General features: G+C 47.2%; 3 protein-coding genes across 7 annotated transcripts; 1 reads left to right on the top strand and 2 right to left on the bottom strand.

Annotated features, from left to right (window-relative positions):
* Positions 1-4,140: 4,140 nt before the first annotated feature.
* Positions 4,141-7,106, bottom strand: si:ch73-196l6.5 (riboflavin transporter 2). The gene is made up of 4 exons (XM_061664713.1): positions 7,019-7,106; positions 5,365-6,353; positions 4,775-4,898; positions 4,141-4,706 (listed from the first exon to the last, which is right to left on the bottom strand). The coding sequence occupies exons 2-4, from the start codon at positions 6,336-6,338 to the stop codon at positions 4,497-4,499; spliced, it is 1,308 nt and encodes a 435-aa protein (XP_061520697.1). The 5' UTR covers positions 6,339-6,353; positions 7,019-7,106; the 3' UTR covers positions 4,141-4,496.
* Positions 7,107-9,298: 2,192 nt separating this feature from the next.
* Positions 9,299-18,745, bottom strand: slc52a2 (solute carrier family 52 member 2). Of its 4 annotated transcripts, XM_061664711.1 has the most exons (7): positions 18,655-18,745; positions 18,310-18,376; positions 17,715-18,236; positions 12,399-12,983; positions 11,438-11,747; positions 10,461-10,584; positions 9,299-9,514 (listed from the first exon to the last, which is right to left on the bottom strand). In XM_061664711.1, exons 2-7 carry the CDS (start codon positions 18,368-18,370, stop codon positions 9,308-9,310), a joined length of 1,809 nt encoding a protein of 602 aa, XP_061520695.1. In that variant the 5' UTR covers positions 18,371-18,376; positions 18,655-18,745; the 3' UTR covers positions 9,299-9,307. The 4 variants fall into 4 exon arrangements, with proteins under 4 accessions (XP_061520695.1, XP_061520696.1, XP_061520693.1 ...); XM_061664712.1 differs by lacking the exons at positions 17,715-18,236; positions 18,310-18,376; positions 18,655-18,745 and adding an exon at positions 14,476-14,701; XM_061664709.1 differs by lacking the exons at positions 9,299-9,514; positions 10,461-10,584; positions 11,438-11,747; positions 12,399-12,983 and having other exon boundaries at positions 14,758-18,236.
* Positions 18,746-19,008: 263 nt separating this feature from the next.
* fbxl6 (F-box and leucine-rich repeat protein 6) lies at positions 19,009-24,890 on the top strand. 2 transcript variants are annotated; one of them, XM_061664650.1, is made up of 10 exons: positions 19,009-19,433; positions 20,047-20,597; positions 20,967-21,125; positions 21,196-21,259; positions 21,774-21,905; positions 22,476-22,583; positions 22,660-22,773; positions 23,191-23,422; positions 24,092-24,335; positions 24,569-24,890. In XM_061664650.1, exons 2-10 carry the CDS (start codon positions 20,095-20,097, stop codon positions 24,696-24,698), a joined length of 1,686 nt encoding a protein of 561 aa, XP_061520634.1. In that variant the 5' UTR covers positions 19,009-19,433; positions 20,047-20,094; the 3' UTR covers positions 24,699-24,890. The 2 variants fall into 2 exon arrangements, with proteins under 2 accessions (XP_061520634.1, XP_061520635.1); XM_061664651.1 differs by lacking the exon at positions 21,774-21,905.
* Positions 24,891-25,361: the final 471 nt, after the last annotated feature.

Genomic DNA, 25,361 nt, shown 5'->3' with positions numbered 1-25,361 from the left:
TGATTTTGGTCCTTTAGGGAAATGAAGCTTCGCTCCGTCATTTGGACCGCAGCGACCATCCATCAGCACCTGGCGAGAACACTCTGCATCAAATCACATTGATTTTCACACCAAAATGTACAACAGGAAAGGAGATACCAAAGAACATGTACGATTCTTTACTTGGGGAATTTAATGCAAGAAAGACAGGATGAATATGTCGTTAATGCGCTGCCATCAGCGTGTGAAAACGCAATTGTGAGACGAGAGCATAAAATGGAGCAACTGAACGAATTCTTTGTAACACAAAATAAGACGACAAGAGACACAATTTGAGAAGAACCGGAAAAGTCCATAAAACGCAAGAAGAGCACCGTCGGACAATAAGTACAACGATGTAAGCATGAAAGTCGGATTATGGATAATATGATTCATTATTTATGATGGGCTCTGACAGTGCAATTGTTGTTGGTGAAAGAAAACAACAACACAAACAAACATTTCGGTAGTGTGCGGCTTGTCAATGTGGATACGCTATTAGTGCTTTGTTTCATTGTATTGAACGTAAGACCTCGAAGCACTTTTGGAGTCAGCCAGCCCAACCTCAAATGTCTCCGGATGGCTCAAAAGGGCTGCTGCTCACATCCTAACTGGAGCACGTAGGAGGGAGCAAAGCCTAACGGCGCGTCTGCTGTGGCACGGCTTCACGTCGCGGCGCGCCCGCCTGGACGTTCTCAACATCAACCTGGCGCTCTTCCACACCTGTCACTACGTCCTGTCCGCCACCCACCTGGGCGTCATGCTGAGCTGGCCGGGGTTACAGAAGCCCCTGCTGAAATTCCTGCTGGTCTACATGCAGACCGGCGGGCCCATGAGCCTGTGCCTCATTTGCCTGGAGCGCTACGTTGCCGTGGTGCGCCCCGCCGCCTATCCCCGCCCGGAGCGCTACAGCTTCCGGGAGCTGGGCGCCGCCGCCGTGTGGCTCGTCTCCGTGCCCGCCGCCCTCGCGGGCAGTTTCAATGGCTGGTCCTCGCGGATCCAGTCCGTCCAAAGGAAGGTGGCCCTTCTTCTTGATGCTGTTCATGATAGTGCTGTTGTACCGGTGAAGCAGCGCGGTGGCCAAAACCCTGCTGAGGGCCGTGCCGGGCGGCGCGGCGCCTTGCGGGGCCAAGAGGCGCGCCTTCTTCACCGTGGCCACCGCCTGCGGCGTGGCGCTGCTCTGCTACATCCCTGTGGCCGTCATGATGCACATCGACCGGATGGCGGGTCTCTTCGTGTGCTTGGTGACGCCGCTGTGCATCGGCCTGCTCTCTGTGGCTAGCGTGGTGCACCCCGCGCTTTACCTCTACACGCACCGTCGAGCACTCCCTGTCCTATGCGGCTGAAAGTGTCAGGATACTTAGCAACTGGTAAAGTGCAGTCATCAGAATCATTCAGTCATCGTGAACATCAGGGCCCGACGGGCCGATATTAGCCCTTTTCAAAATAATCATAATTAAACGCCAAGATAGTCTTACTTTTTCATAAAACAGCAAATGCCGTTCAGTAGAGATGGGCAGGAAGTAAATGACATGGAGCACTGACAGAATGCTTTTTCTATGGGTAAGTATCTTACTCTATTTGTTCATCAGTACACAGTCAACTTGCTAACTGAACGCTCCACCGTCATTCCAGTCCCCAAGAAACCTGCAATCTCTGGTCTGAATGACTACAGGCCTGTCGCTTTGACATCTGCGGTCACGAAGTCCTTTGAACGTCTCGTGCCGGACCACCTCGAGAGTGTCACAGGTCCCCCGCCGGACCCCCTGCAGTTTGCCTACCGAGCGAACAGGTCTGCGGATGACGCGGTCGACACGGGACCGCGCTTCATCCTAGAACACCTCGACAGTGCAGGGACCTACGCGAGGATCCTGTTCGTGGACTTCAGCTCAGCGTTCGACACCGTCATCCCTGAACTCCTTTCAAGCAAGCTTCTCCAGCTCAGCGTCTCACCTGCCATCTGCCAGTGGATTTACAGCTTTCTGACGGGCAGGACGCAGCAGGTCAGGCCGGGGGAGGCCACCTCATCCGCACGCAGCGTCAGCACCGGGGCGCCCCGAGGTCGTGTCCTCTCTCCGCCGCTCTTCTCTCTCTACACGAACGACCGCACCTCGGCGAACCCGACTGTCAAGCTCCTGAAGTTTGCAGATGACACCGCCGTCATCGGCCTCATCGAGGACGGCGACGAGTCCGCATATCGACGGGAAGCGGAGCGGCCGGAGCCGCGGTGCGGCCGACGCGACCCGGAGCCGAACGCGCTCGAGACGGTAGAGATGATCGTGGACTTCGGGAGGAGTCATTCGCCGCGGCTGCCCCTCACGTTGTCCGGCCGCCTCGTGTCAACCGTCGTTCCTGGGAATTACAATCTCTCAGGACCCGAAGCGGGCGACCGACCTCGACTCCGTCCTCCAAAAGGCCCGGCGGAGGATGTACTTCCTGCGGCTTCTGAGAAAGCACGGCCTGCCGCCGGAGCCGCTGAGACGGTTCTACACAGCGGTCATCGAATCGGTCCCGTGTTCTTCCATCGCAGTCTGGTTCGGCGCCGCTACAAAAAAGGACAAACTCCGACTGCGACGGACAATCCAAACTGCTGAAAGGATTGTCGGTACCCCCCTACCCGCCATTGAGGACTCGCACGCTGCCAGAACTAAGACAAGGGCGCGCGAAATCCTCTCGGACCGTCCGCACCCCGGTCGCCGGCTCTTCCGGCTCCTTCCCTCAGGTAGGCGCTACCGATCGACGCAAACTACAACTAGTAGACATTCCGACAGCTTCTTCCCTCTTGCGATCAACTTCTTAAACACCTAACCTATAATTCCATTACAACAAGCTGGCAATTTTTTGACTTGAGTTGGTTGTCACATTTCTGTGGGGCCAATTATGTTATTATCATATTACTCGTGCACTCACTGTCGTTGTCTCGCCACGCTGCACTATTTGCATATACTGGCCACTCGTGCCAGAGTAGCATCTGCTCCATTTGCACACCGATTGAGTGAGGAGTATCTGTAACATTTGCACAACCGACATTGTCCCAGATGATCGCACTACTCGTCACTTTAAACCGCATCCACTCCTTGAAGTCTCGGCGCCCTTTGCGCAACGGTCATTGCGCCGGACTATTGCAATATTAGTCGTTCGAACTGCTCTAAGTGCTCGAGGACTCTGCATCTTTTTGCAGAATTGTTTTTTTGTCAATGTCTTTATGTCCCCAAAGTGTTCTGTAAATTGACCATCTGTCGTACTAGAGCGGCTCCAACGACCGGAGACAAATTCCTTGTGTGTTTTGGACATACTTGGCAAATAAAGATGATTCTGATTCTGAATCATGTTGCCAAGTGAAGGTCCAGCATGTGTTCATTAAATGCTAACATTTACACTTTGTCATGGAAAGCATCGCATATTTTGCCGTTTGCATGTACATTATCTCCTTCCAGATCATTGACAAAAAAGGGGAGGAGCTTGACCAATATGCATTTCTAACAGCTTAACATCTATTAAATGCACTAAATGTGACATTCAATGGAAAATCTCAATTTTCTGGAGTGAAATGGGAAAGTGTCAAGGGCGCCTCATGGTGATATTGACTTTACGCTTCCTACGATGCTGATGAAAAATATAAAATACATGTTTTTTTCTCTCTGTCAAATAGCTTTGCACTAAATGTGTGCTATGTAAACTGAAGCGGCAATCCAAATTGAATGCAGATTTGATCCAGACGATTTCCACCCATGCATTTTCTACACCGCTTATCCTCACTCGGGTAACGGCTATGCCGGAGCCCATCCCAGCTATCTTCGGGCGAGAGGCGCGGGACACCCTGAACTGGTCGCCAGCCAATCACAGGGCACGTAGAAACAACCATTCACACCTACGGGCAATTTAGAGTCTTCAAGTAACCTAATGTGCATGTTTTTGGGATGTGGGAGGAAACCAGAGTGTCTGGAGAAAACCCACGCAGGCACTGGAGGAACGTGAGGGGCCGGGATTTGAACCCCAGTCCTCAGAACTGTGAGGCAGATGTACTAATCAGTCGATCACCGCACTGCTCCAGACAATTTCACTTTTACATGTTCACATGAAAAGTACAAAACTAAACCACTCGCATGAAATAGTACTTGAGTTTATTATGCTTTTAAACCATTTTCACGTCTGTTGAGTTGCAAACAATATTAGAGAGAGAGCAGCTGCAGTACCATTTCTCTTGCTATTTACAGATGACACAAACAAAACAAAAGTAATTCTAGATCATTAAAACAGCATAGGAGAAGAAAAATACAAAAATGAGTACTCCGGATTCTCTCCAATCAGAACATGGCACACGTACATTGAAATGAGAGTCTAAATATAATGAGGAAAATTTATTCACACATTTTCTTGTCCATGTAAGCTCCTGTTAGCATGTAACAGCAGGAAAAATAATAATAATAATAATTTGGGGGCGTGGGGATAGATTTCAAATGTACCTGTTGGCTCCTTCATGGACATCGGGTGTTGCAGGGGTCGCCTGACGCAAAAAGGCTGTACACGCTGACCAGCGGGAACATGGTGACGGCGCCCAGCAGGGACCCCAGCTGCACCACCGCCCCGCACCACACAAGGGCGCCGTGACCCTCGTCGCGCAGGATGACGCCGATGATCACCTTGACGTAGGACAGGGTGAGGATGAAGACGATCCACGCCAGCACCTGCGGAGTTGTGAGTCAGCGTATAAAATGAGGCTTCACTGTACCGGGAAAGGGTTTCCCGAACGCACCATGATGACGCCGCCCCAGACGTCGTTCACCATCAGCGGACACGGACTTAGGGCGGCCATGCTCATTATGAAAGCTCCCACGCCGCTGCCCAAAAACGTGAGCGCCCCCATCAGCCACAAGGATCTGGTCATAAATGACACACATTATACATTTTATTCACAGATCGAAACACTTTTCCAGGTGTCATAATTCCATTATCATCACCTATCATAAGAACCCAAGAATTACAGCACCGTTTCGAGCGGGCGGTCCCGTTTCACGCAAATGAGCCAGTGTTCACCCCACCCCTCTCTAGTGGTGGGCCAACGCAGCTTTTTGTTACCATGGCAACCAGGGGCGGCCCTACTACTACACCAAGCAGGCGGCACAGAGCAGGAAAGAAAAATCAAGCGCCCCTAGAAACAGTAGAAACATGGCTGAGGACCAACACATCGCTTCAAAATGGTGGATCCTCACCCAGCCAAGCTGCAAAGTCATGGGCAAAGAAATCTAGAGCTCCCCCAATCTCCTTTTATTTCGGTCCCCCTTAAAAGCGCGCAGGTGGCGGGCGGTTTGCTATCGACGGCGTCCCCGCTGTGTTCTCACTCACCTTATCGGGAAGAACATGGCGATGAAGCAGGCCAGAGGGTTGGACACAGCCGCCGTGATGGCAGACAGGTGGTAGGCGTTGTTGCCGTACGGCATGCACGAGTACGACTGCACCGACGGTAGCACCACGTTGGTCAGCGCGTTGGTCCACGCCAGGATCACGAAGATGTAAAACAACTGCATCCAGCTGTAAGTCCCAAGGCCAAAACTGCTCTTTTGTCTGGAGGGTCTGTATGGCTCCACAATGGGCTTCTTCTCCACCCAATTTTTCTCCTTGACCCCGTTGGTGTACTGGCATTTTGTCTTCTCCCTGGCAACGGCGGGGTGACGGTTGAGCAGCAGGAACGCCAGCAGGCACACCAGCATCATGGCGCTCAGGAAGAAGAAGAACACCCCAACCGAGAAGTTGGGAGGCTGGTGTTGAGCCTCAAATGTCGGAAAACCGTCGGTGGCGTTTTGGTTCGTAGTGCCGTTGTTGCAATGAACCGCACCGACGCCCTGGACGAGCGCCACCAGAGCGGGCAGGAGGCCGCTCACGCCTTCGCCGATATAGTAGGTGGTGAGGTACTGGGGCTTGAGGCGCATCATGAAGGGAAGGAAGGTAACCGAGGAGGTGCAGTCGACGACCGCAAGGAAGAAGGTGAGGACGAGCAACGCCCCGCTGCGGGGCGCCCCCGCCACGACAACAGTCTCCTTCCAGAAGAAACCCAACAGGAAACTGGCCACCGTGCCCAGGGCGATGATGACGTAAACCACCGCCGTCTCGCTGAGGGCTCCCGGTCGGAAACGGTGCATCAGGGTGACGAAGAGCGGGCCTACGTTGGCCATCTGGATGAGAACCGAGAGGTACGACGGGAGGTACCAGCCCTCCGGAATGCGGGGGACTATCAGGGGAAGTTCTACCCACAGACCGTTGATAGACACCCAGGAACCCATGCCGAACAGGCATGCCAGCAGGTGGGTGAGCAGAGACATGGCGCAGGTTCGTTTCTAGAAACCAGAAGGTTTGCAGTAAGTAGTGCTCAGAATAGGATTTGGAGGTAAAACCTACAGGGATGATGCCCTAAAGCTCTGGCTCTAGGAACCGTCTAACAACAAATCAGCCTTCGCTGATTTAAAAAAAAAAAAAAAAAAACATAAAAAAACATAAACTTTCTTGCACCAGTTTCCTACCCGGAAGAATCCCACAATAGTCTTACAAATATTTGCAGACATGACGCCCCGGTGTGGTTCAAGTCTTGGTCCTGGATCAACCGAGTTGAGAAAATGTAGAATTGACCACTGCACTGTGCTAGTCGTAGTAGTACCCGTCAAACACTACCCCTTTTTGAAGCATTCTACATTTGTCTTCCGGATGTTTCTTTAAACATGGAGTCCGGTATGCATGGTTCAAGGCTTGGTCGTTGGCTAGGAAAGCGTAGCCAAAATTCTAACTAATAACCTTACTACTGTGTTACTCGCCAGATGCTAACTGTTTTTGAACCATCTTATACATTTATCGCACAAATAAGACTTCGAAGATGTAAGATTCTTTAAACATGGAGTCCTAAGTCGTAGCCCATGATCCTCGATTAAGTCCCGTACAACGACAGCACAGTACTGTTGAAATTAGTAGCGCGACGCAACAAAGAAAAAGTTGTGAATTAATATTTCACCTGCAGCAGTCTTGATGCCAAGTTCGCTACAGCGGTCTTGTGGGTTAATATTTACTTCTTTGTCCGGTCCTGCGATTGAGCCAAGAACACATCGTTAAAAAATGTCAGATTGCGCACGTCCCAGCAGGAAAGCAAGAGTTAACAACATTATTACCTCCAGCATGGTTATTGCATAAGCTGGGAAACACGTGACTCGATGCATTGTTTATTATTACTAGCAAGGCTTTACGAAGGCGAGACATGAGACTTGAGACATTCCTGCCTCCCCGTCGTCTTCATCTCCAACAAACTCATGCCAACTTATCACAGGTTTTTTTTTTGTGTTTTTTTTTTAAACACTCACTTCAGTCAGTTACGATTCATTCTAGTCAACCAGGGTCAGAACAACGGGTAAGGCATCAGAAGCAAACATTTCTAAAATCAAAAGGCAAAATGATTGTTGCAATGAAAACGTGGCAATAACAGAATTTCAAAATCACTTGGCCTAATGTTAAAGCTACAAAAATGTTGACCAAGCAAGCATGCATGAGATACATTTTTGAAGGCAAAAGGTGTACTCACAAGTTCTCGGGATGGACGTTTTGGAGTGACTGATTGAAGCCCAAAGGCCGGGATTAAAACCGTCCTCGTCAAAGACTGGGCGTGCACGTGTGCGTTCACGCTCATCCTGGCGTGACGTGCGCCGATTGGGCTGATCACATTGTTTTAAAGACCGGGTCCGTGTGACACCTTCAGGGGGGCATCACGTTGCCGTTTTCCACAACGTTGCCTAAGAGTGTTTTTTTTTTTTTGACTGGCCTCATTGAGTTCATTAGTTCTGCTTCCTTGTGGTTTGTAACACACACTCACTGGCCACTGTATGAGGTACAACTGCACGAGCTGCTGCGCTCGCCCGAGGCGATGGCTCTGTGCGCGTCCATCAAAAGTGAGCATTGTCGTCTTGCGAAAAGCCACATGGATCGCATTCCATTGCGTAGGTGCACCAATTTAAGCGGCTGGTTGAAAATATCACTCTGGACCATTACAATTGTTTAAAATATATAATTCACACAAAAGTGTCTCAGATAATCAGACACTGTGAGAACATAAATTGCCAATATTATATATATATTTTTTTTAGAAATAAAGGCCGCCCATTAATAAACACCTTTAAGATTGGCATCATAATTTAATTGTGTAAAAAAACAAAAAAGAGAGTACATCAATTATCTTTAATGCAAAAGAATAATGCTATAATATTACATTTATTATTCTGACAAATGCATCCCCATAATTGACATATTTTCTGTCATCAGTTTGTGATCGAGCAATATTCAAATTTTGATGATGATAATTTTTTTTCTTTTACAAATAAACATTGCCTAATAACGCCCGTAACCCTAACAGGCAGCCTATGAAGTTAATAAATGTTCATGTCTGAAAATACGGAAATCAAAATTCATATTAAGAAGGAGCCACTTCCAGTGGATATAAAATGTCTGCACCTCCCTGGTCAAATGCTTTTTGTGTGATATAAATTAAATGAGCAGACACCTGGTGTTGCGTTAGTGCCAAACCTACTTTTTGGAATTATGGCCCAAAACTTCAACTTTGCTTTCTTCAGACCATCCATCAAATATGTTTAGGATTTATTTATTTTTTTAAATTTTTTTAATGGTCTGATAAAACCAAGGTAGAACTTTTTGGCCATGATTCCAGAATGAAATTCTTTGTCTTATTTATATCACAAAGCCCTCACATTTGAACAGGGGTGTGTAGACTTTTTATATGTTCTCATGACTTTGGTGTGCCACAACAAAAGAGTACTCAACACCCACATGACAGCCGTGTGATGTTACACACATTATGAGTATTTTAAGGCGAACTGATGAAAAAGGAAACAACATAAACATGATTTATAATCAATGCTGATTAAAAAAGAAAGGCCAATTCCTCTTTAATGTTAAGGCAGAGGTAGTGTTTTTGTCAACAAAAGATGGAAGGAATTTATAAGGAAGGATTATAGAAGCATTAAGAAAAAGTGCGGCTCAAAAGGTTAATCAACGAGGAGCTGTGGGGGGTTGCGTCCCTGAGGAAATAGCGTCACGTGGTCCGACTGTAAACAACCGCACGTTCCGTTCTCGTGCTTTTAGAGTACGTGACGGCCCCTCGGCCAACGTGCGGCAACACAACGCTGCCGCTATCGTCGACCACTTTGGACCTCCTCATGCTCCAAAACCGTCTGATGCTTCTGTGGGAGCTGTGTGCGTTTGTGTAAAAAAAAAAAAAAAGAAATGCTCTTATCTGGCTTTAAGTGCAGTGGTGGCAGTCCTGCCCCCGTTTAAAAACGTCGTACACGTTGACCAGCGGGAACATGGCGAGAGCGCCCACCAGCGAGCCGGCTTGGATGGAGATGCCGCACCACAGCAGGGCGGCGTGGCCCGCCTCGTGCAGGAGGGTGCCGATCACCACTTTCAGGTAGGAGAACAGGCCCGTGAACAGGATCCAGGAAAGCACCTGCGGGTGGGCGGGGCGTGAGTTGCTTACTCATTTGCTGAGAGAATACCAATGTTTTACTACTTTCTAAACATTTATTTTACACTATGAACATTTTTTTTTTTTTTTTTTTTTTTTTTTTTTAAACAGACAGCTCGGCCACTGACGTGACACTTCGAAACTCATTAAAACTGCAGTTACTCTTTTCAACACGGTGACATCAGAACAGTTCCCCAAAACGTTTTTGACTCCTCAGAAGAGGGCCGGCGTGAGGTACGGGCCTCACACGGCCAAATCGTACTACTTCCGACCTCGAGTTCAATTGGCCAAGATTCCGTAGTTGCGGCACCCGCACAAACCAAAAGACATGGAAAAACAAATATTAGCTTATCGCACGTTCTACACATTTGAAATGCAGCTTGTGGGGGGCACTACGTAAAAGGACTACATACAGTAGAAAGCTGGTGAACAAATAGGAGACGAAGGAGAACATCGGACACCATGTTACCTCTGTGGGTCAAAAATGAATACTGAAATCAACTGCTTTTTGACAATATCATAAGTTTCAAAATGAAACTGTGACAGGACAACTGAACTGATACGTTATCATTTTTTGCTGTTGTTGTTAAATATCCGTTACTGTTGCTCATTATTTTCCATGAGTTTGACCCGCACTAGAAAAGGGAGATGTAACGATATAAAATGATATGCGTCACATGGACACGAGGGAGCGCTGATGCGTACGGATTAAACATTACTGTCTAGCATCCAACGGAGTCGGTTATCATATGTCGGGCTGGTAAAGTGGCATCGGTGTTTAGCATCGCGGCATATTTTCGAGTTCGAGTACGACTACAGACATGCAGTATCGGCACCGATGCGACACCGGCGTTCATTACTGCAAAGTCTGCGGTCGTACGTGCAGAGTTACTCGGAGAGGATTTGAGATGAAAAGCGGGCCACTCACCACTAAGACCACACCGGCAGTTTTCCCTTGCAGAGGAGGACACGGACTGAGGACGGCCAGAGCCATGAGGTACGCCGCGAAGACCCCGCCCGCCAAGGACAAGACACCCAGACGGGCAGACGACCTGGAAGACCACGCCAAAACGTTAGCCGGCATCTTGATCAGAGGCGGGCAAAGAATGCGACCCGTGGACCTTCTTTCATCCCGCATTTACACTATCAAAAGTCGCCTTGTAGTTTTTGCACTAATTTTTAGTTAATGAATTCTCTTTTTTTGTTCAAGTAAAATGTGTTTATTATTTACAAAATACTGTAATTGCTTCATTCATTCATTGTAAATTTTAAAACATGCCTATACATTATCAGTTAAATAGTTGGTTACTAAATCCTAACTATATTAATTATAATGACATACAATATGATAAAACATTTGACATATTCCCCATGTATTGATTTTTATTCATCTTGTAAGTTGATTTCTTATAGTCAAATTCAATTAATTCAATTCAATCAAAATTTTTGTACTGTATCTACCATAGTTTTATTGAGCTTTTTATATTATTAGTAGTCTTTTGTAGTACCGTAATTTCAACCCTCTGTATGTGTTACGCATATTGAAGAATTGACAATAAAAGCACCATGAACCTTGAGCCTTTTAACTAGATTGCTGAATAGTAATTGCAACATACATTTAAACAATGAGTTAGATAATTCAATTATACTTTAAACACAATTTTAACAATGAGTGATTATTTTATTAAAATATTTGTTTTTATTGAGTAATTGTTGATTCATTACATTTTAATTAGAAATAACATTTTACATATTGTACATACAGATTAACTTTATTTTGTAACATTATCTACTACTGACAACAATCTATTTTTAAAAAATCAAATGTGAGCACTAAAGGGTTATATGAAATAAATAAAAATACAAAAATCTTAGTTTGCCCACGTGCGGTCTTAACTGTCTGACCTGAGGATGACAAACATGGCGAAGAAGCAGGCCACAGGGTTGGCAATGTTCCCGAGGACCACCGAGAGGTGGAAGGTCGTGGCGCTGTAGGGCAAACAGGTGAAGGTCTGGACGGACGGCAGGACGCCATTGGTGAGCGCGTTGGAAACGGCCAGCAGCGCCAGGAGGTAGACATTATGCGGCGTCCAAAACGTCGCCGCCCGCGCCGACGCCGCCTCCTCCAGGCGCACTTCTTCCTGCGATGACGGCGAGCTGCCGTTGCTGAGCGGGGGCGTCGCGTCGCTGATTTTAACCGTTGCGTCCTGGCTTCCTACACATTTGTAAATGTCAAAATTGTAAACTTTTTCTACACCAAATGTCTTCATTCAAACAAAAATGAGTTTAGAAAAAAAAACAGAGTGACTATGACAAAAATAATAAATCCATACAGCAATCCCCACGCATATTCCAGCTTGACTTTTTTTGAGACCCACCCTCTGTGCTTTGCTGAAAAATTCAGATTTGCAACTTTCAGACGCATTTTTGTACTGTTCTGCTAACGGCCCAAGATAGCGTCCGAAGCTATAGGAAAGTAGTAATTGGTGTCAATGACGCATGGTCAAGTGAAACATTACGACTGTTCACGATCTTTACGTCGGGGAGGAGCCAAGTTTAGCCAGCGTTGTTAGCGGAAGTTTCAGTCTTCACCCCATGAGTACCGTGGATATATATATAAAAAAAAAATAATTAAAAAAAAATGATGACATATACAGTCATCCTGCACTATATCGCAGTTGATGCTACACCGTCCCCCTAAATCACAATTTACACACCTGTGCAAACACTATCTGGATAGTCACAGATTATTATTATATTTTATTGTACAGTCTTGGAAACTTTTTTTCCCCATAAAATAGTTTCCATTGTCCCTACCTTTCCCAACCTTAAGATTTTTAACATCAAATTGCATACGCCTACGTACTCTCCACACTCGCGTAGCAGCCCCGCGAGTCGTCGGCGCTCGGCGGCACGGCTTCCTTTGGCGCCGTCGACCGCCGCGTCAAAGCCAGGAAGCACAGAGCAGAAATAGAGAGCATGACAAACAAGAACCAGAAGAAGTTCTGCGCCGGAAAGTTCTCCTTGAGGTATTGCGGCCGCACGGTGCCATTGACGCTGGGGCACTCCAGCCTGCCCACGCCCTGCCCTAGCGCCACCACGCACGGGAACAGCGCACTCAGGCCCTGGCCCATAAAGAAGGTTCGGATGTACTGCGGCGGGTAGCGGAACATGAAGGGCAGGAAGGTGACGTTGGACGTGCAGCACACCAGCGACAGCACAAAGGTGAGGAGCAGGAAGGGCAGCGAGCGCAGCTGCCCCGCCACCACCGTCGTGTGCGACCACAAGATGGCCAGCAACGCCGCCGCCAGCACCGCAAGCGCCTGGATGCAGTGGATGAGCGCGCGCTCGTTCAGGCGACCTGGCGCGCAGTGGTGCGTCACGGTCACCGCCACCGCACCGATGTTGCCGAACGAGATCAGGACTGAGAGGTATGCCGGCAAGTTCCAACCTGCAACGACACCGACGTGCCCTTTACATCCATATAATATTACGTACATACACCACAGGTGGGTAGAGTGGTCAGAAATCGGACTCAAGTAATGGGGTGGTCCTACGTTAACGGTGGACCCGTGGCGATGGCTCCCAATGGCACTGTATCGGGCGCACACATACCTTACAGACGCTACAAATTTCCTAAGCAAATAAGATGAAATTCAAGCTGCTCCAATTCATGATTATTTCAACAAGCGATTAATCTATTGATTATTCTTTCCGATTAATGGGATAAAATGTCCGAAACTCAGCAAAAGTTTTTGTTTTTCAAAGTAAAAGCAGATGCTTGCAAATGTCTTATTTTGAAAAAAACTAAAACTTATCAATTTGCCTTAATGAAGAATTACATTAATCTCAGAATATGTACTGTTGAGAGGCTCAAATGTTGTAGATTTGTGCAATTTTAAGTTAAACAATGTCCACAATCAACTAATCAATTGTCAAAATAATTGTGGATTACTTGTTTTCATTATTGATTAGTTGTCCAATTAATTGTTGCACCTCTATATGAAATCAACACATTTATGCGTTTTACCGACTTTAAATCACTTCAATCGATCAATTTTGACCGTCGATCATCCGCCAGAAAAGGGACACGCCCCTCGTTTGCAGTATTTCATGATTTTATACTACCCGAAAAAAAGATTACACGCAAAACAACTATGCAGAAGTAATATCTTCTTACAGGATTAAATAATAGTTTAAAGACGCTAAATATGAAATAGTCATTGAAATTTAGCATATAATGAATGTACGGTTCTGACTGGGTCACCACTCAAAAAGGTTTAACGTCAGACCCTGTGAAGTGTGTACAATTGCATTACAATAATATGACTCGAAACTTCAAATATAAGCCAAAAATATCAATTTCACCAACACAATAATTAAAAAAATCTTTGGAAATGTTAGGCAACTGCTAAGTAGTGTACGCATTATAATGCAACAACATAAATAGCTGCCCAAAACAGCGCGCAATTAGATATCCATAAGCAGATTTGCTACCAAGAGTGTGCACGTTTGTAGTTTACGCAATAAATGTATTTAAAATGGGGAGAAAAGTTATTTTGTATAGCAGCCACTTCAGATGCGAAATATCCAGAGTAACTTTGTGTGTGTGGCGTCACTTAATGTAAAGCAAGCCTATAGCACACAGCTGTACATTTATTGAGCTCACCGTAAACTGCAATAGTTCGTTAGTGGGATAAAAGTATTCGAGCAGTGACTGAACTATTTCATCTACGTGTGGTTTGTATATCGTTAGCATACCATCTCACTGCTTTATTTCCGTACAGTTTAAGCCAAAGCGAATGATTAGTGTAATGTCAAATGCTAGCTGGCTAGCTTGCTTTAAGAGCCACCGAGTGACTCCATCATTAGCAAACCGGTGAGCAAAGTTCTTGTGGACGGCCGAAGCGTGATTGTCAACCGGCGGCCGCACAGCCACTGACCTTCGGGCAGCACGCTGACGATGACCGGAAGCTCGACCCACAAACTGTTGACGGAAATCCACGAGCCCATGGCGAACAGCGCCATTAGGCCGTGGGTCACCGCGTCGCTGCTCCACCAGCCCGCCGACATGACGCCGTCGACTTCGGCCCAGGGAAGGGAAAGCCACGGCGAATAAACCTGTGTGCGGTTCAGCCGGCTTTCAAAAAAAAAATACTACTAATAATTCACCGGCAAATTTCCGCTTGCACACGCTGAATTCGACCTGAAGGAATGGCGGACACTTGACAAGAAGTTCCCGCCCCTTCAGATGCCTTCAAGTACTCTTCGTAAAATAACGACGGCTTCCTTTTCAACGCGTTCGCGGCTGTAATCAGTTACGTGTGCATTTTATTCCCTCAATTTTATGTATATTACGATTGATTAATACAGCACGTAGCACACTAATGGCCGTCAAATTTCGCCAATAACAAGATATCACACTGTTTGTCCATTCTTTAAGTTCAGATATTGAAAAAGGTTCTGAGCGCGCTGAACGCGTCACAGTTGACCTGGTAACCTTTGAATGGGGGTGCGTTCGTTTTAGAACCAAACTACAACCAATGAGGGCGGAGCAAACTATGCATTAAAAAAATCTGACTCATTTGACACACTTCTACCTGATGTGGAATATATTTGCCCTCATTTGTTTTTTTAGCACATAAATACTTTTATAAGCTTAAACACGTGTGGATCAGCAAATCATTTGTGATACAACCACCCATTTTCCATATCGCCTATCCTCACTAGGGTCATGGCCGTGCTGGAGCCTATCCCAGCTGACTCCGGGCGAGAGGCAGGGTACACCCTGAACTGGTCGCGACAACCACCCAATGACCTTCAAATGTCCCGAGAGAGACCGAAAAGACAAAAAGACTCACTTTGCTTAAACTCACAATGATTGTGCACAATGGGACTCAAGGGAAACAAGCTGGCAATGCCAAACATGCAGCTATTTACAGATATTTTAATTTTTAGGTAATACGCAGTTCGACTATACCTGTAGCTTATTTAAAAATACATCTTTTTAAAACGAAACAAATGAACACTGTGCCATATGGAAATAAATACATCATCAGTCCCTAAAAGAAAAGACGAGCCCGACATAACTCAGTGTGAGAAAATACATGATATTTGCATTTGAGTGAAAGGACTGGGTCAGTGTCTACATGTATGCTTTTTCGATGAAAGCGCATGATTCTTTGACCATATTACGCTTGTTGGTTTCCTTCCGGGTTGGGATGGCCGCTCGCGGAGTCCTCCACGCTCGGACGTACCGGCCTCCTAATCCCGCTCTTCTTTGGGGCCAAAACGATGGAGTAGCCCGGCTTGAGGCGGGGCAGCGCGAGCTTCAGCTTTATCATCATGTCGGTGGTGGTGCGGAAGGTGGAGTTGAGGATGGGGTCGGTGTTGCGCAGCACCGTTTTCTGATAGACTATCTCGCAGCGGATGGCCTCGCGCTTCGTCAGCCTGTCGTTGTCAGCCAAGCGCAGCAGCAGCTTGTCCACGTCCTGCTGGGTTCGGCAGGGCCCCCCGTTCCTCTCCACCGTACCGGTGATGTAATCCAGGTCCATGCATTCCGAATAGACTTTCTTAACGGCCTGACGTCGACCCATCTTCTGCTGTCCCCGACCTTTTACCCAATGTGGCCCAGCGGGAGAGTGGGCAGCTCGCCCGCCGGACGTTTCTTGGGAGTCCGACAAACTCAAGTCGTCCGAGGAACTCAAGTCGTCGGAGCTGTCCGAGTACGCGGGCTGTCTTTTGACATTTTGACCTGACGGCTGGCTGTAGGGATAGTCGGCCATCAGGATGGCGAACTTGCAGCTCAGCAGCTTGATGTTCAAATCGGGCGACGGCACTTTGGCAAAACGTCCTCCTGGCAGGAAGTCGTTCAGGTGCTCCTCGGTGACGCCGGTGATCGCCTTGATCATCCTCTTCAAGCAGACCCTGATGAGGTCCCTGTTGGTGTGCAAATCGCTACAGTATTTGTAAACGCCGCTGTAGGTCTTATCGTGCAGCGGGAACTGCAAGAAGACATTGGTGACCTCCTCTGGCGCCATCAGAGTGGCGGGGTCTTTGGACCATTCCAGGAACTTCTGGTAGAGGCAGAGCAGGTACTGGCTAAAGAGGGAGTACTCGCCTGCGCTCTTCAGGAGCTGCCAGTAGGGACCCACCACTTTGCAGTAGATGATGGCCAGAACGCACACGATGCTCTGGATGACTGAATCGCTGGCGTCGGCGACCAGGCTCTCGAGGAGGACGTTGGGGCCGTCGTCGTTGTTGAGCGCCAGCATGTCGGAGAAGAAGAGCGCGATCTCGTTGTGGTGGTGAATGAGGCCGGCGGCGGCCTCGAAGTAGCTGGGGAAATGCGTGGGAGGCTTCCTGACCAGCCGGGAAGGGTTCTTCTTCTCCTTGCAGAAGGCTACCCAGTGCTTCTTGTAGTTCAGCAGAGCCCCTTGGTTGGGGGTCAGCATGTCCGGGGCCATCTGGACGAAGCGGGATGTGGCGCTCTCTGTGAAGTTGACCACGTTCTCGAAGAGAGGGTTCCCGTCTCGGCCCAGCTTCTCGCCCCGCGACTGGGTGATCTCGTTCTCGAACGCCATGACCTGTCGCTCCACCGTGTCGTGTACGGCCACCAGGAAATTGGCGTTGTGCTGTAGGAAGACCGCCGGGGGGGCCAGCGAGACCCGCCCGTCGAGCGAGTGAAGCGTTTCCTCGAACAGCTCCATGGTGGGGTGCTCCTTGCATGTTAGCGTGTACTGATTTTTGAAGAGGTCAAAGGAAATCCTTTTGGACTTTTGCGTTTGCCCGCCGTGTATACTCGACAGCTTCTGGACAGACAGCATGGCCACGTCCAGCAGAGACGGCAAAACGTCGACATCTTTTTTTGCCGCGGCTACGTCGGACGCGTCCTTAGCGTTCTCGCCTCCACCGCAGACCGACACTTGTTTCCCGACGACTCGAACCGAAGAAGCCTCCTTGGACTCCTTGCCGGCAGAGATTTCGTAAACGTCGTATTCCTCTTTGATTATCATCTTTTCGTGAGGCGACGACTGTGTGCGCTTCTTCGCGGGAGTTTTGGAGTAGTCTCTGGACCTCACCAGATCAAAGGGACTTTGAAGCAAATTCTCCATCACAATGTTCCGCCTGCGACTTCGCGTTTCCGAATTGTGGTAGCACATCTTTAACTTTTTGATCTTACCTTTCAGGACTCTATAAGCTTTTTGAATTTTGCCATCTTTGCAGTATTCCGGGTTGAAGTTCCTCAGCCAGGTGACCAAGTTGATGGGGGAAACTCGCTCCCTGGTCACAAAGTTGCTCAGCTCCAGGATCAAACCGTTGGTGACCTCGATGGCCTGCGCCCGCTCAGAGAAATCTTTCATCTTCAAAAGGTGTTCTCGTTCGACGCCGATGCTGTCGCATATCGGGCCCACAAAGTTAAAGTTGACATACGATTCCAAGAACGCCCGCCTGGCGTCACCCGCCAAGCTCAAGGTGGTGGCGACGCCTCTTTCGATCAAGCGTCGAAAATCGGCCGAATGGTAAGCTGGGAAAATCCTCCTCAGCCAACTGATGACAGAGATCCATGGGAAGTTATTGTCCTCCCGCATGAGTCCACTTTGAATCAGCAGTCTGTTTTTGCAATGTTCTCTGTCCAGATCCAAGCCTTCACCCGTTTGAGGGCCAACAAAGTCTGCCACCAGCTTCCAATAATACTCATCTCCTAGAAAAGCAGAAATATTAGCACAAGAATTCATCTCAATTCCAGCTTTCTTTGAATACGCCTTTGTACTTACTCAAATTGGCTTCAATTACAGCTGCTTTTCCACATAAAAAGAAATTCCCCATGGACTCCATTGCAAGCTGTTTTGTAGAGAAACACTGCAAGTTAACTCCCAATCAATACAGTTTGACATATACTATATTATTGGCGTGTTCAAGTGTCACTGGAATTAGTAGGCAAATGGGATCTTCCACAACAATAAAGTCTATAAAGCTACAGATAAATGTTGGCATTCGTAACGTGCGAAGCTAACGTTAGCATGACTGAAAGACCACTTATCGGCGGTCAATTCCAGGTGGTAGCAATCGAGCCGCTGTCGCTAACGAGCGTTGAAATAGACGATAACATGCAAAATTACTTTTGAAACGTTCACTTTTGCTTTACCCCGAAAAGTCCAACGCCACTGCAAAGCGTCTTTGAACGCGTTGTATTAGCCCGGAAGTAATTGCAATACTGTGATTGGACGAGTGATGAAAGGCGGGTCTTTAATTGAACTTTCCACCAATTGCATGGCCGCTTGTACGTTCGCTGTTCAGCCTTTGCGTGATTAGGACTCCCACGCGCTTTCCTGGCAGGACAAGCCCTACTCCAATATTACCGGCTCCAGGACAAGTGTCACTGTACTATGATTGGCTGGTGTATCCATGTAGAACACGCCCCACATCATAACCATAACAAACGTCTTTGTTTTTATTTCGTCCTACATGTTTGGGATGGTCGTCTAGTTACATCTGCGTAGCCTGGCCTCGACCCGCGACGCAGGAGCCAATCATGTTGCATCGGGGCGTGTCCTGCCAGGAAGGCGCGTGGGAACCGTAATAACGTACGAAACAACAACAGAGGGTGCAAATTGACGCTCAGCGCGAACCGTGCTTTATAAAATATCGAACGGATTTATCTGGCGAAAAATAACGACCGATAGCTTTTAACGTCAGTTCGCACTTACTTGAATTGAGACTTTGGTCGTCGTTATGCCGCGCGCCGTTGCTGACTTCTATAGCTAAGCTAGCAGTTAGCTGCAGTGACGGGCAATTGTTGTTTTTTTACTTTGGCCCAAGTTGGTGGGAAACGTTTGTTTCGGTCTGACGGTGTGATGATCCCATGAAAAACAGCTGATGATGCGCACACAGCTTTCAGGTAAAATAGCAACAAGTGTAATTCTGAATTATGAATTATAAGTACATTCATTGAGTACGGCGTCCTCATCACAGTGAAAGTAATGGACGACTCGGTCATAATAAAGGAATAACACTTTAATGGCTCAGATTGGGTAGTAAACGTAACAAGATGTCATCAAATGATAAGACACATACACATGCAAAATTGAAACAGGTTAAAAAGACCAGGATGCAAAGGTCACCAAGACAAATGTAGAATATAATCAAACAAGAGGGAGGTCAAAAGAAAGGCTTGATGATAGAAATGAGATTTTAGGCGTTGTTTTTAAACAGTCTAAGGATTCGGCAGATCTAAGCTTGTGGAAGCGGGTGGTACTTTGGAGTAACTAAGTGTCTTAGAGAAGACTTGACTGAGGCAGGGGTCGTGGGAGTTCAAGTAGTTTAACCGGGAGAAAATAAAAGTGCCAATTCATCGTTCAAGAACCGAATAGCTCTTATTGTAGCTGTATGTCTGAACTAAAGTGCTTCACCTTTCCTAAAAATATCATTTGAACCTCTCGGATGCAATTCTTGACAATAAATGCTTCAAATGAGCCTCACAAATCCAGTACTATTCCTCTCGATTTTTTTAGATCATTTGTGACTGGGTTTGTTGGCCGATCAAGACAAAAAGCGTCCGGATGATGGCGTCCACCGAAGGGGCTGTTGAAGATGCCGGGGCACGCGCATCCGGCCAGGGAGATGAGGCACCAAAGGCACAAGAAGCCTCGCTGAAGAGGAAAAGCGCTGAGCCCAAAAAGCAAACGGCGAAAAAGAAGAAAAAGGCCCGTGCGAACAGGACGGCCCGGCCCGGCTACACGGTCCACGAGGGCGAGGACATGCTCCTCGTCATATCCAGCAGCGCCTCGCAGTACGACGGCTCCGTCTGGGCCCCCAAGAAGAAGCGAGGCAAGAAAAACAACGCTGCCACTTCGAAAGGAAAAGGCAAAAAAAACACTGCAACAAAGAAGAAAAAGAGCAAAACGATTCTTCGCACAGCGGCTGTCGAGGAAAAAGGGGAGGAGATGTTTGTGGCAGCGAAGCCGAGCGACCACAGATGGGGGCAAAATCTTCCCGAGGAGGTTCTGGTCAATATTTTTAAGATGGTGCTCACGCAAGATGGTGCCGTCCCATTTCTGTGCAGGTGCGATTCAGACAGTATTTGGTTTGTAATCAAATATTTCCATCATGATCAACATTGGATGGCTTGTAATACAGAGTGATACCAAAAAAAACATAATCATATCATAACTGGATGAAATTTTGTATTTGAAATGTAAAAAAAAAAAAAAAAAAAAGTGCAAACTCTAACATGAAATTAAAAATTTTGGTTTTTTTTTGGAAGTGGATGTTATTCTTCATCGTGTAAAAAAGAGGAAGGAAAAGATATAACCAAAAGTGAGCTTAAAGTTAAATTCAACATTGTTATTAGAATACGAAAATGTTTTTGGAACACTTCTGTTGATTTTGCCCTAATTACCAAAGGCGGAAATGATGCGTTTTCTCGTGCTAGGGCGGCAAGAGTGTGCCGCCTGTGGAACGCCGCCGCCGCCACCCCGGTCCTGTGGCGCAGAGTCGCCGTCGGTCACTGCTGGGTCGCGCCGGGCAAAAGTCAGCTGCCAAAAACGCAGAGCCAAATTAAAGACACACTAGACTGGCTGGCACAGAACAGGTATGCTACTTGATGCTATCCTAATTTGCTGTGTAAATATACTGAATGAATCTGGATTTATTTGTTTTAGATTCTCTCAGTTGCGGGATTTCTCGCTCCATCATTGGAGCAAAAATGTTGACCATGCAGTAGACGTAAGTCACTAGGTTTACTTGCAAAATCAGCTTTTTGTGTTCTATGTTCTGTCATTTGCAAAAACCTCACCTGGTCCCTGTGGTTTTTGTGCTTTCTGAAGTGCCCTAACATACCACAATATGGCGCCAAAGCCCTGCATAAATAATGAAGTAGTACAGAAGTATGTTGAAGTGTTAAATTATGTAGGGGAGGACTGAGTTTAGCCGGGGTTGTTATGGAGAGTCTTTGAGGCGCTCCAATCTTTTGTAAGCCATAGAGTTTTAAGTGTAATGTTGTAAGATGATTTTGAAATAACCTTTAAGTGTTTTGGGATCAGAGATTGTGATATATAGTTGAAACTATTAATACAGGCAGTTATATAAAAAAAAAAAAAAAAAACAACAACAACTGGGGGTGGGGCGTCAATTACCCACCATATTTAGTTTTTCGCAGGTGGGCGCGGTCCTTATCCTCTGTACTCTTACTGCACTCTCGATAAATGAGAACAGTTGAATGTAATGGTGATTCTGACAGGTGGTGTCGCAGTTCTGCCCTCACTTGAGCGCCCTCACGCTCTCCTACTGCACCGGCCTGACGGCGGCGGCCTTCCGGAGCCTGGGCCGGCACGGCCGCTCGCTGCGGCGCTTAAACCTGCAGTACGCGGAGGTGAGCCGACCGTGCGCGGAACCGTGTCGGCGGCGGGTGGTCGCGCAGACGAAAAGAAATGCTCCCAAAATAGCAGCGTTTAAAGCAGTGATTGTCTGATACCTTTGAACGATCAGAGCCCTCTGAAGCGTTCCGCAAACCGTGACTTGTGCTGGAAGATGCGTCGACAAAAATGTCAGTAAAAGCCTACTAGAACATCTGAACCGTATTTGGGGTTAGTCGCATGATGGCAGGTGTGTGCTGACTCCCATTTCACATGAGTTTCAATGAGATTGGTCAATTCCGAACACAGCCACGTCCCTAGTTACAAGAGGGTGTGCACACTTGTGCAACCCAATGATCTCAGTTTGTTTTTACTTTTGAGATTTTTCTCATGTAAAATATGTGCCTCGGCTCAATAAAGGTTGGGAGGCCTTGGTTTGAGCAGCGAACTAGTTGAGTTTGATTAGACTGAACGAACTTATACCAATTCAGTTCTGCGGGACTTTCAAAATTCTCAGTGCATGAAAAAGAACCAAATTCTATCAAATAACTGTGATGCAGTCCATAACAAAAATTGCGTTGCTGTAGTTTCAGGTGGAAGGTCTTCTCGCTTATCTGGAAAGTCACGGCGCTCAGATCCGGCAGATCTGGTTCACTCACGGTTGGAAGAACGACCGAGTCCTCGCCAGCATCTCTGTGAGGAAGCGTTTCATTCTGCCTCTGGCATAATACGCGGCGGAAACGAAGCTTAGAGCCGCGCTTCTGCTTTCAGAGGGGATGCTGTCCCGATTTGGAGTTGCTGGAGGTTAACACGAGGCTGGACAGTAAAGACGGCGAACTGGCCGTTTGCGTCCAAGCGCTGCAGGCGGCTTGCCCCAAACTTAAGGTAGAAGACGGTCAATATCAGAGGTGGGGGGGCTCCAGTCACATGACTGCGCTTCGAGTCAGATTTAAGTTTGTGAATGTGTCAGTGCGGAGAATAAGTGCCAAGTGGCTAGTATGTCCAGTCCAGGCTGTACCCCGCCTCTTGCCCAGAGTCAGCTGGGGTGGGCGCCAGCGAGCCGCGTGAGGAAACGCGGTACGGAAAATGGATGGATTTGACGATTTGCTTTCAATTTAGTGGGGACTCAACTCGATTGAATTTGGAACTTGCTTGAAACTAGAAAGGTCGAGACTTGAGACTTGTGATTTGCACACACGTGACTTTCTCCCACCTCTGGTAAATATTTCGTTGCAGATTCCCGATTGTACTATTTAATCATAAAAAAAACAAAAACAACTCCTCCATTGTACTTGTCACCAGACTTTCCGGATGCTGAACATCCACCCGCTGCACAAGAGCATGCGTCATGCTGCTCAATTATCTCCGGGCTTCCCTCTGCTGGAGGAGCTGTGCATCGCCACCGCGTCGTACTCCTACGTGACCGACAAATACCTGCGGGACATACTCTTTGGCTCCCCCCGGCTGCGAGTGCTGGACCTGCGGGGCTGCTCGCAGATCACGTCGGCGGGTCTGGCGGCCTTGCCGTGTCTAGGTAACGACATCTTTTAGTCATTCATTATTATTTCTTTTTCATGAAACGTTTTGCCGAAAAGACTCCACATGCCTTGGAATACTGGGATAATAAGCAAATCATTTAGTTTTCAAGGCATGGTTAGTTTTTTGGAATTAGGGTTGTAAACCAGGGTAAAGATTGCAAATTAGGGTTTCAAACTAGGTTCATGTTTTCAAATTAGTGTTTCATGCCAGAGTTAGGGTTTGCAGTAAGGGCTCAGTTTTCAAATGAGGGTTTTAAATCAGGGTTAGTGTTTCAAGGCGGAGTTAGGGTAGCGAATTAGGGTTTTAACTATGTTAGCACCTTAGCAACCTGTTGTTGTGATCACGTGGGCTCTGCTGGAGAGGACCGCCTTTATAAGAGTGGACAGATCCAGTCCTCGTTTTTTTTGCTGACAACGCACCGATGTCTGATCTCAAAGATCGGATCGGGACACCCCTCTATACACATATATCTAGATTTATAATGAGGAAAGCATTAAACTTTGTTAATTTACATTGTTAAAATAAGAGATCATTTGAGCTCTGCTTTCAGACTCCGAATGTGTGCCCACATGGCCCTTCCAACTGGGCACATTTAGCGAATGTGTTAAAAGTGAGTTGAAGTACCCTGGAAAAGCCTTAAATTGGCCTACTTTGTGCCTGGCAGAGCTGGAGTGCCTCTTCTGGGGTCAGTATTTCAGCAGTCACGTGGTCTCGTCGTCCTTGAAGAAGGGCCTCCACGCCGTGACGCAGAAGTGGAAGCACACGCTGCGGCAGCTGGACGTGGCCAATCAGCTTTTCTCCGAGGAGGACCTGGAGTTAGCCATGTGCCACCTGGCCAGCGCCAACAACGCCAACACCCTGCACTCGCTCAACCTGAGTGGGACCAGAATCACGCTGGTTGCCCTGAGGTACCGGGAACCATTTCTTCTACTTCTTCTTCTATGTTTACCTTATGAGCCAGCGCTTCCCACCCACTTGGTGTGAGACATCATCCGGTGCGCCATGGAAATTGATCCAATTTCAATGAACTCATTGACATTTATTATTCATCAAAAGTCCAATATTGTCCGTATCCTGGCTCAAGAAAGGTTGGGAAACGCCGTTCGAAACCTGTCTCATGACCTTTCCTGTGCTTTTGCAGGTCTCTCATCGGGCAAATGACGGCGCTAGACTACCTCAACCTGTCCTCCTGTCGGTCTCTACCCAGAGGGCTGAAGAGGGTTTACCGGGGACAAGAGGCCATTCGCCAGTTGCTGGGCAAATTGGAGTAGAGCTCAAACCGCGCGAGGAGGCTCATGAATATTCATTAACTTTTGCAAAAAGACCACAGCGCAGCCTGGAGTCGCTCAATGTTTTGGCGTCCAAATACGCACTAATTTCATTGATTTGGGGAAATAAATGTATACAGTTCACTTTTGCATTTGATTGGCTCTTAATATGGCACTCTAATATTCTTCGCGACAAATGTCGTGTATATGGGTTAAATAAAAATGTAATTCATTTAGGAGGAAAGAATGAGGTGGAAGCGACGCCTGCGCCACTTCCGGTTGATCGTGATTTTAAATTACGGCGTTATAAATCAAGCTATTTTATGTGGATAAAATTGAGGAGAAGCGACGAGGAATCTTTTTATCAGTCTCGTAATCCGAAGGTTGCTGCACTTTAGAAAACGATAAGAGTTCGACGTTCCAGAGGTTTTTTTTCTCCAACCCAAACACACGCAACAATGCAGGGAGTAAATTTAATGATCTAACAGGGGAAAAGAACACAGAAAAACACAAAACAAAAAGTACAGACGAACATTGGCAAAGAAAAAAGCTGACCACAGACAAAAACGGGGGGTCTGGACCGCCTTTGAGTGTTATTTTTCCATTTTAGGATGATTTTGTGGTTTAAAACCACGCGGAGTCAAATATTATTGGATTGAAGCTAAC

The sequence above is a fragment of the Phycodurus eques genome, chromosome 20 (assembly GCF_024500275.1).
Source record: "Phycodurus eques isolate BA_2022a chromosome 20, UOR_Pequ_1.1, whole genome shotgun sequence".
Taxonomy (NCBI): domain Eukaryota; kingdom Metazoa; phylum Chordata; class Actinopteri; order Syngnathiformes; family Syngnathidae; genus Phycodurus; species Phycodurus eques.
This window is presented reverse-complemented; position numbering and strand designations above follow the sequence as displayed.

Coding starts and splice junctions, on each gene's coding strand:
- si:ch73-196l6.5 (XM_061664713.1), bottom strand. CDS start 6,338: ATGTCTCTGCTCACCCACCTGCTGGCATGCCTGTTCGGCATGGGTTCC. Junction 4,899..5,364: donor GCCATGTTCTTCCCGATAAG/GTGAGTGAGAAC, acceptor ATTTATGACCAG/ATCCTTGTGGCTGATGGGGG. Junction 4,707..4,774: donor TCTGGGGCGGCGTCATCATG/GTGCGTTCGGGA, acceptor ACAACTCCGCAG/GTGCTGGCGTGGATCGTCTT.
- slc52a2 (XM_061664709.1), bottom strand. CDS start 18,370: ATGGAGTCCATGGGGAATTTCTTTTTATGTGGAAAAGCAGCTGTAATT. Junction 18,237..18,309: donor TGTAATTGAAGCCAATTTGA/GTAAGTACAAAG, acceptor CTGCTTTTCTAG/GAGATGAGTATTATTGGAAG.
- fbxl6 (XM_061664650.1), top strand. CDS start 20,095: ATGATGGCGTCCACCGAAGGGGCTGTTGAAGATGCCGGGGCACGCGCA. Junction 21,260..21,773: donor ATGTTGACCATGCAGTAGAC/GTAAGTCACTAG, acceptor TGATTCTGACAG/GTGGTGTCGCAGTTCTGCCC. Junction 22,774..23,190: donor CGGCTTGCCCCAAACTTAAG/GTAGAAGACGGT, acceptor ACTTGTCACCAG/ACTTTCCGGATGCTGAACAT.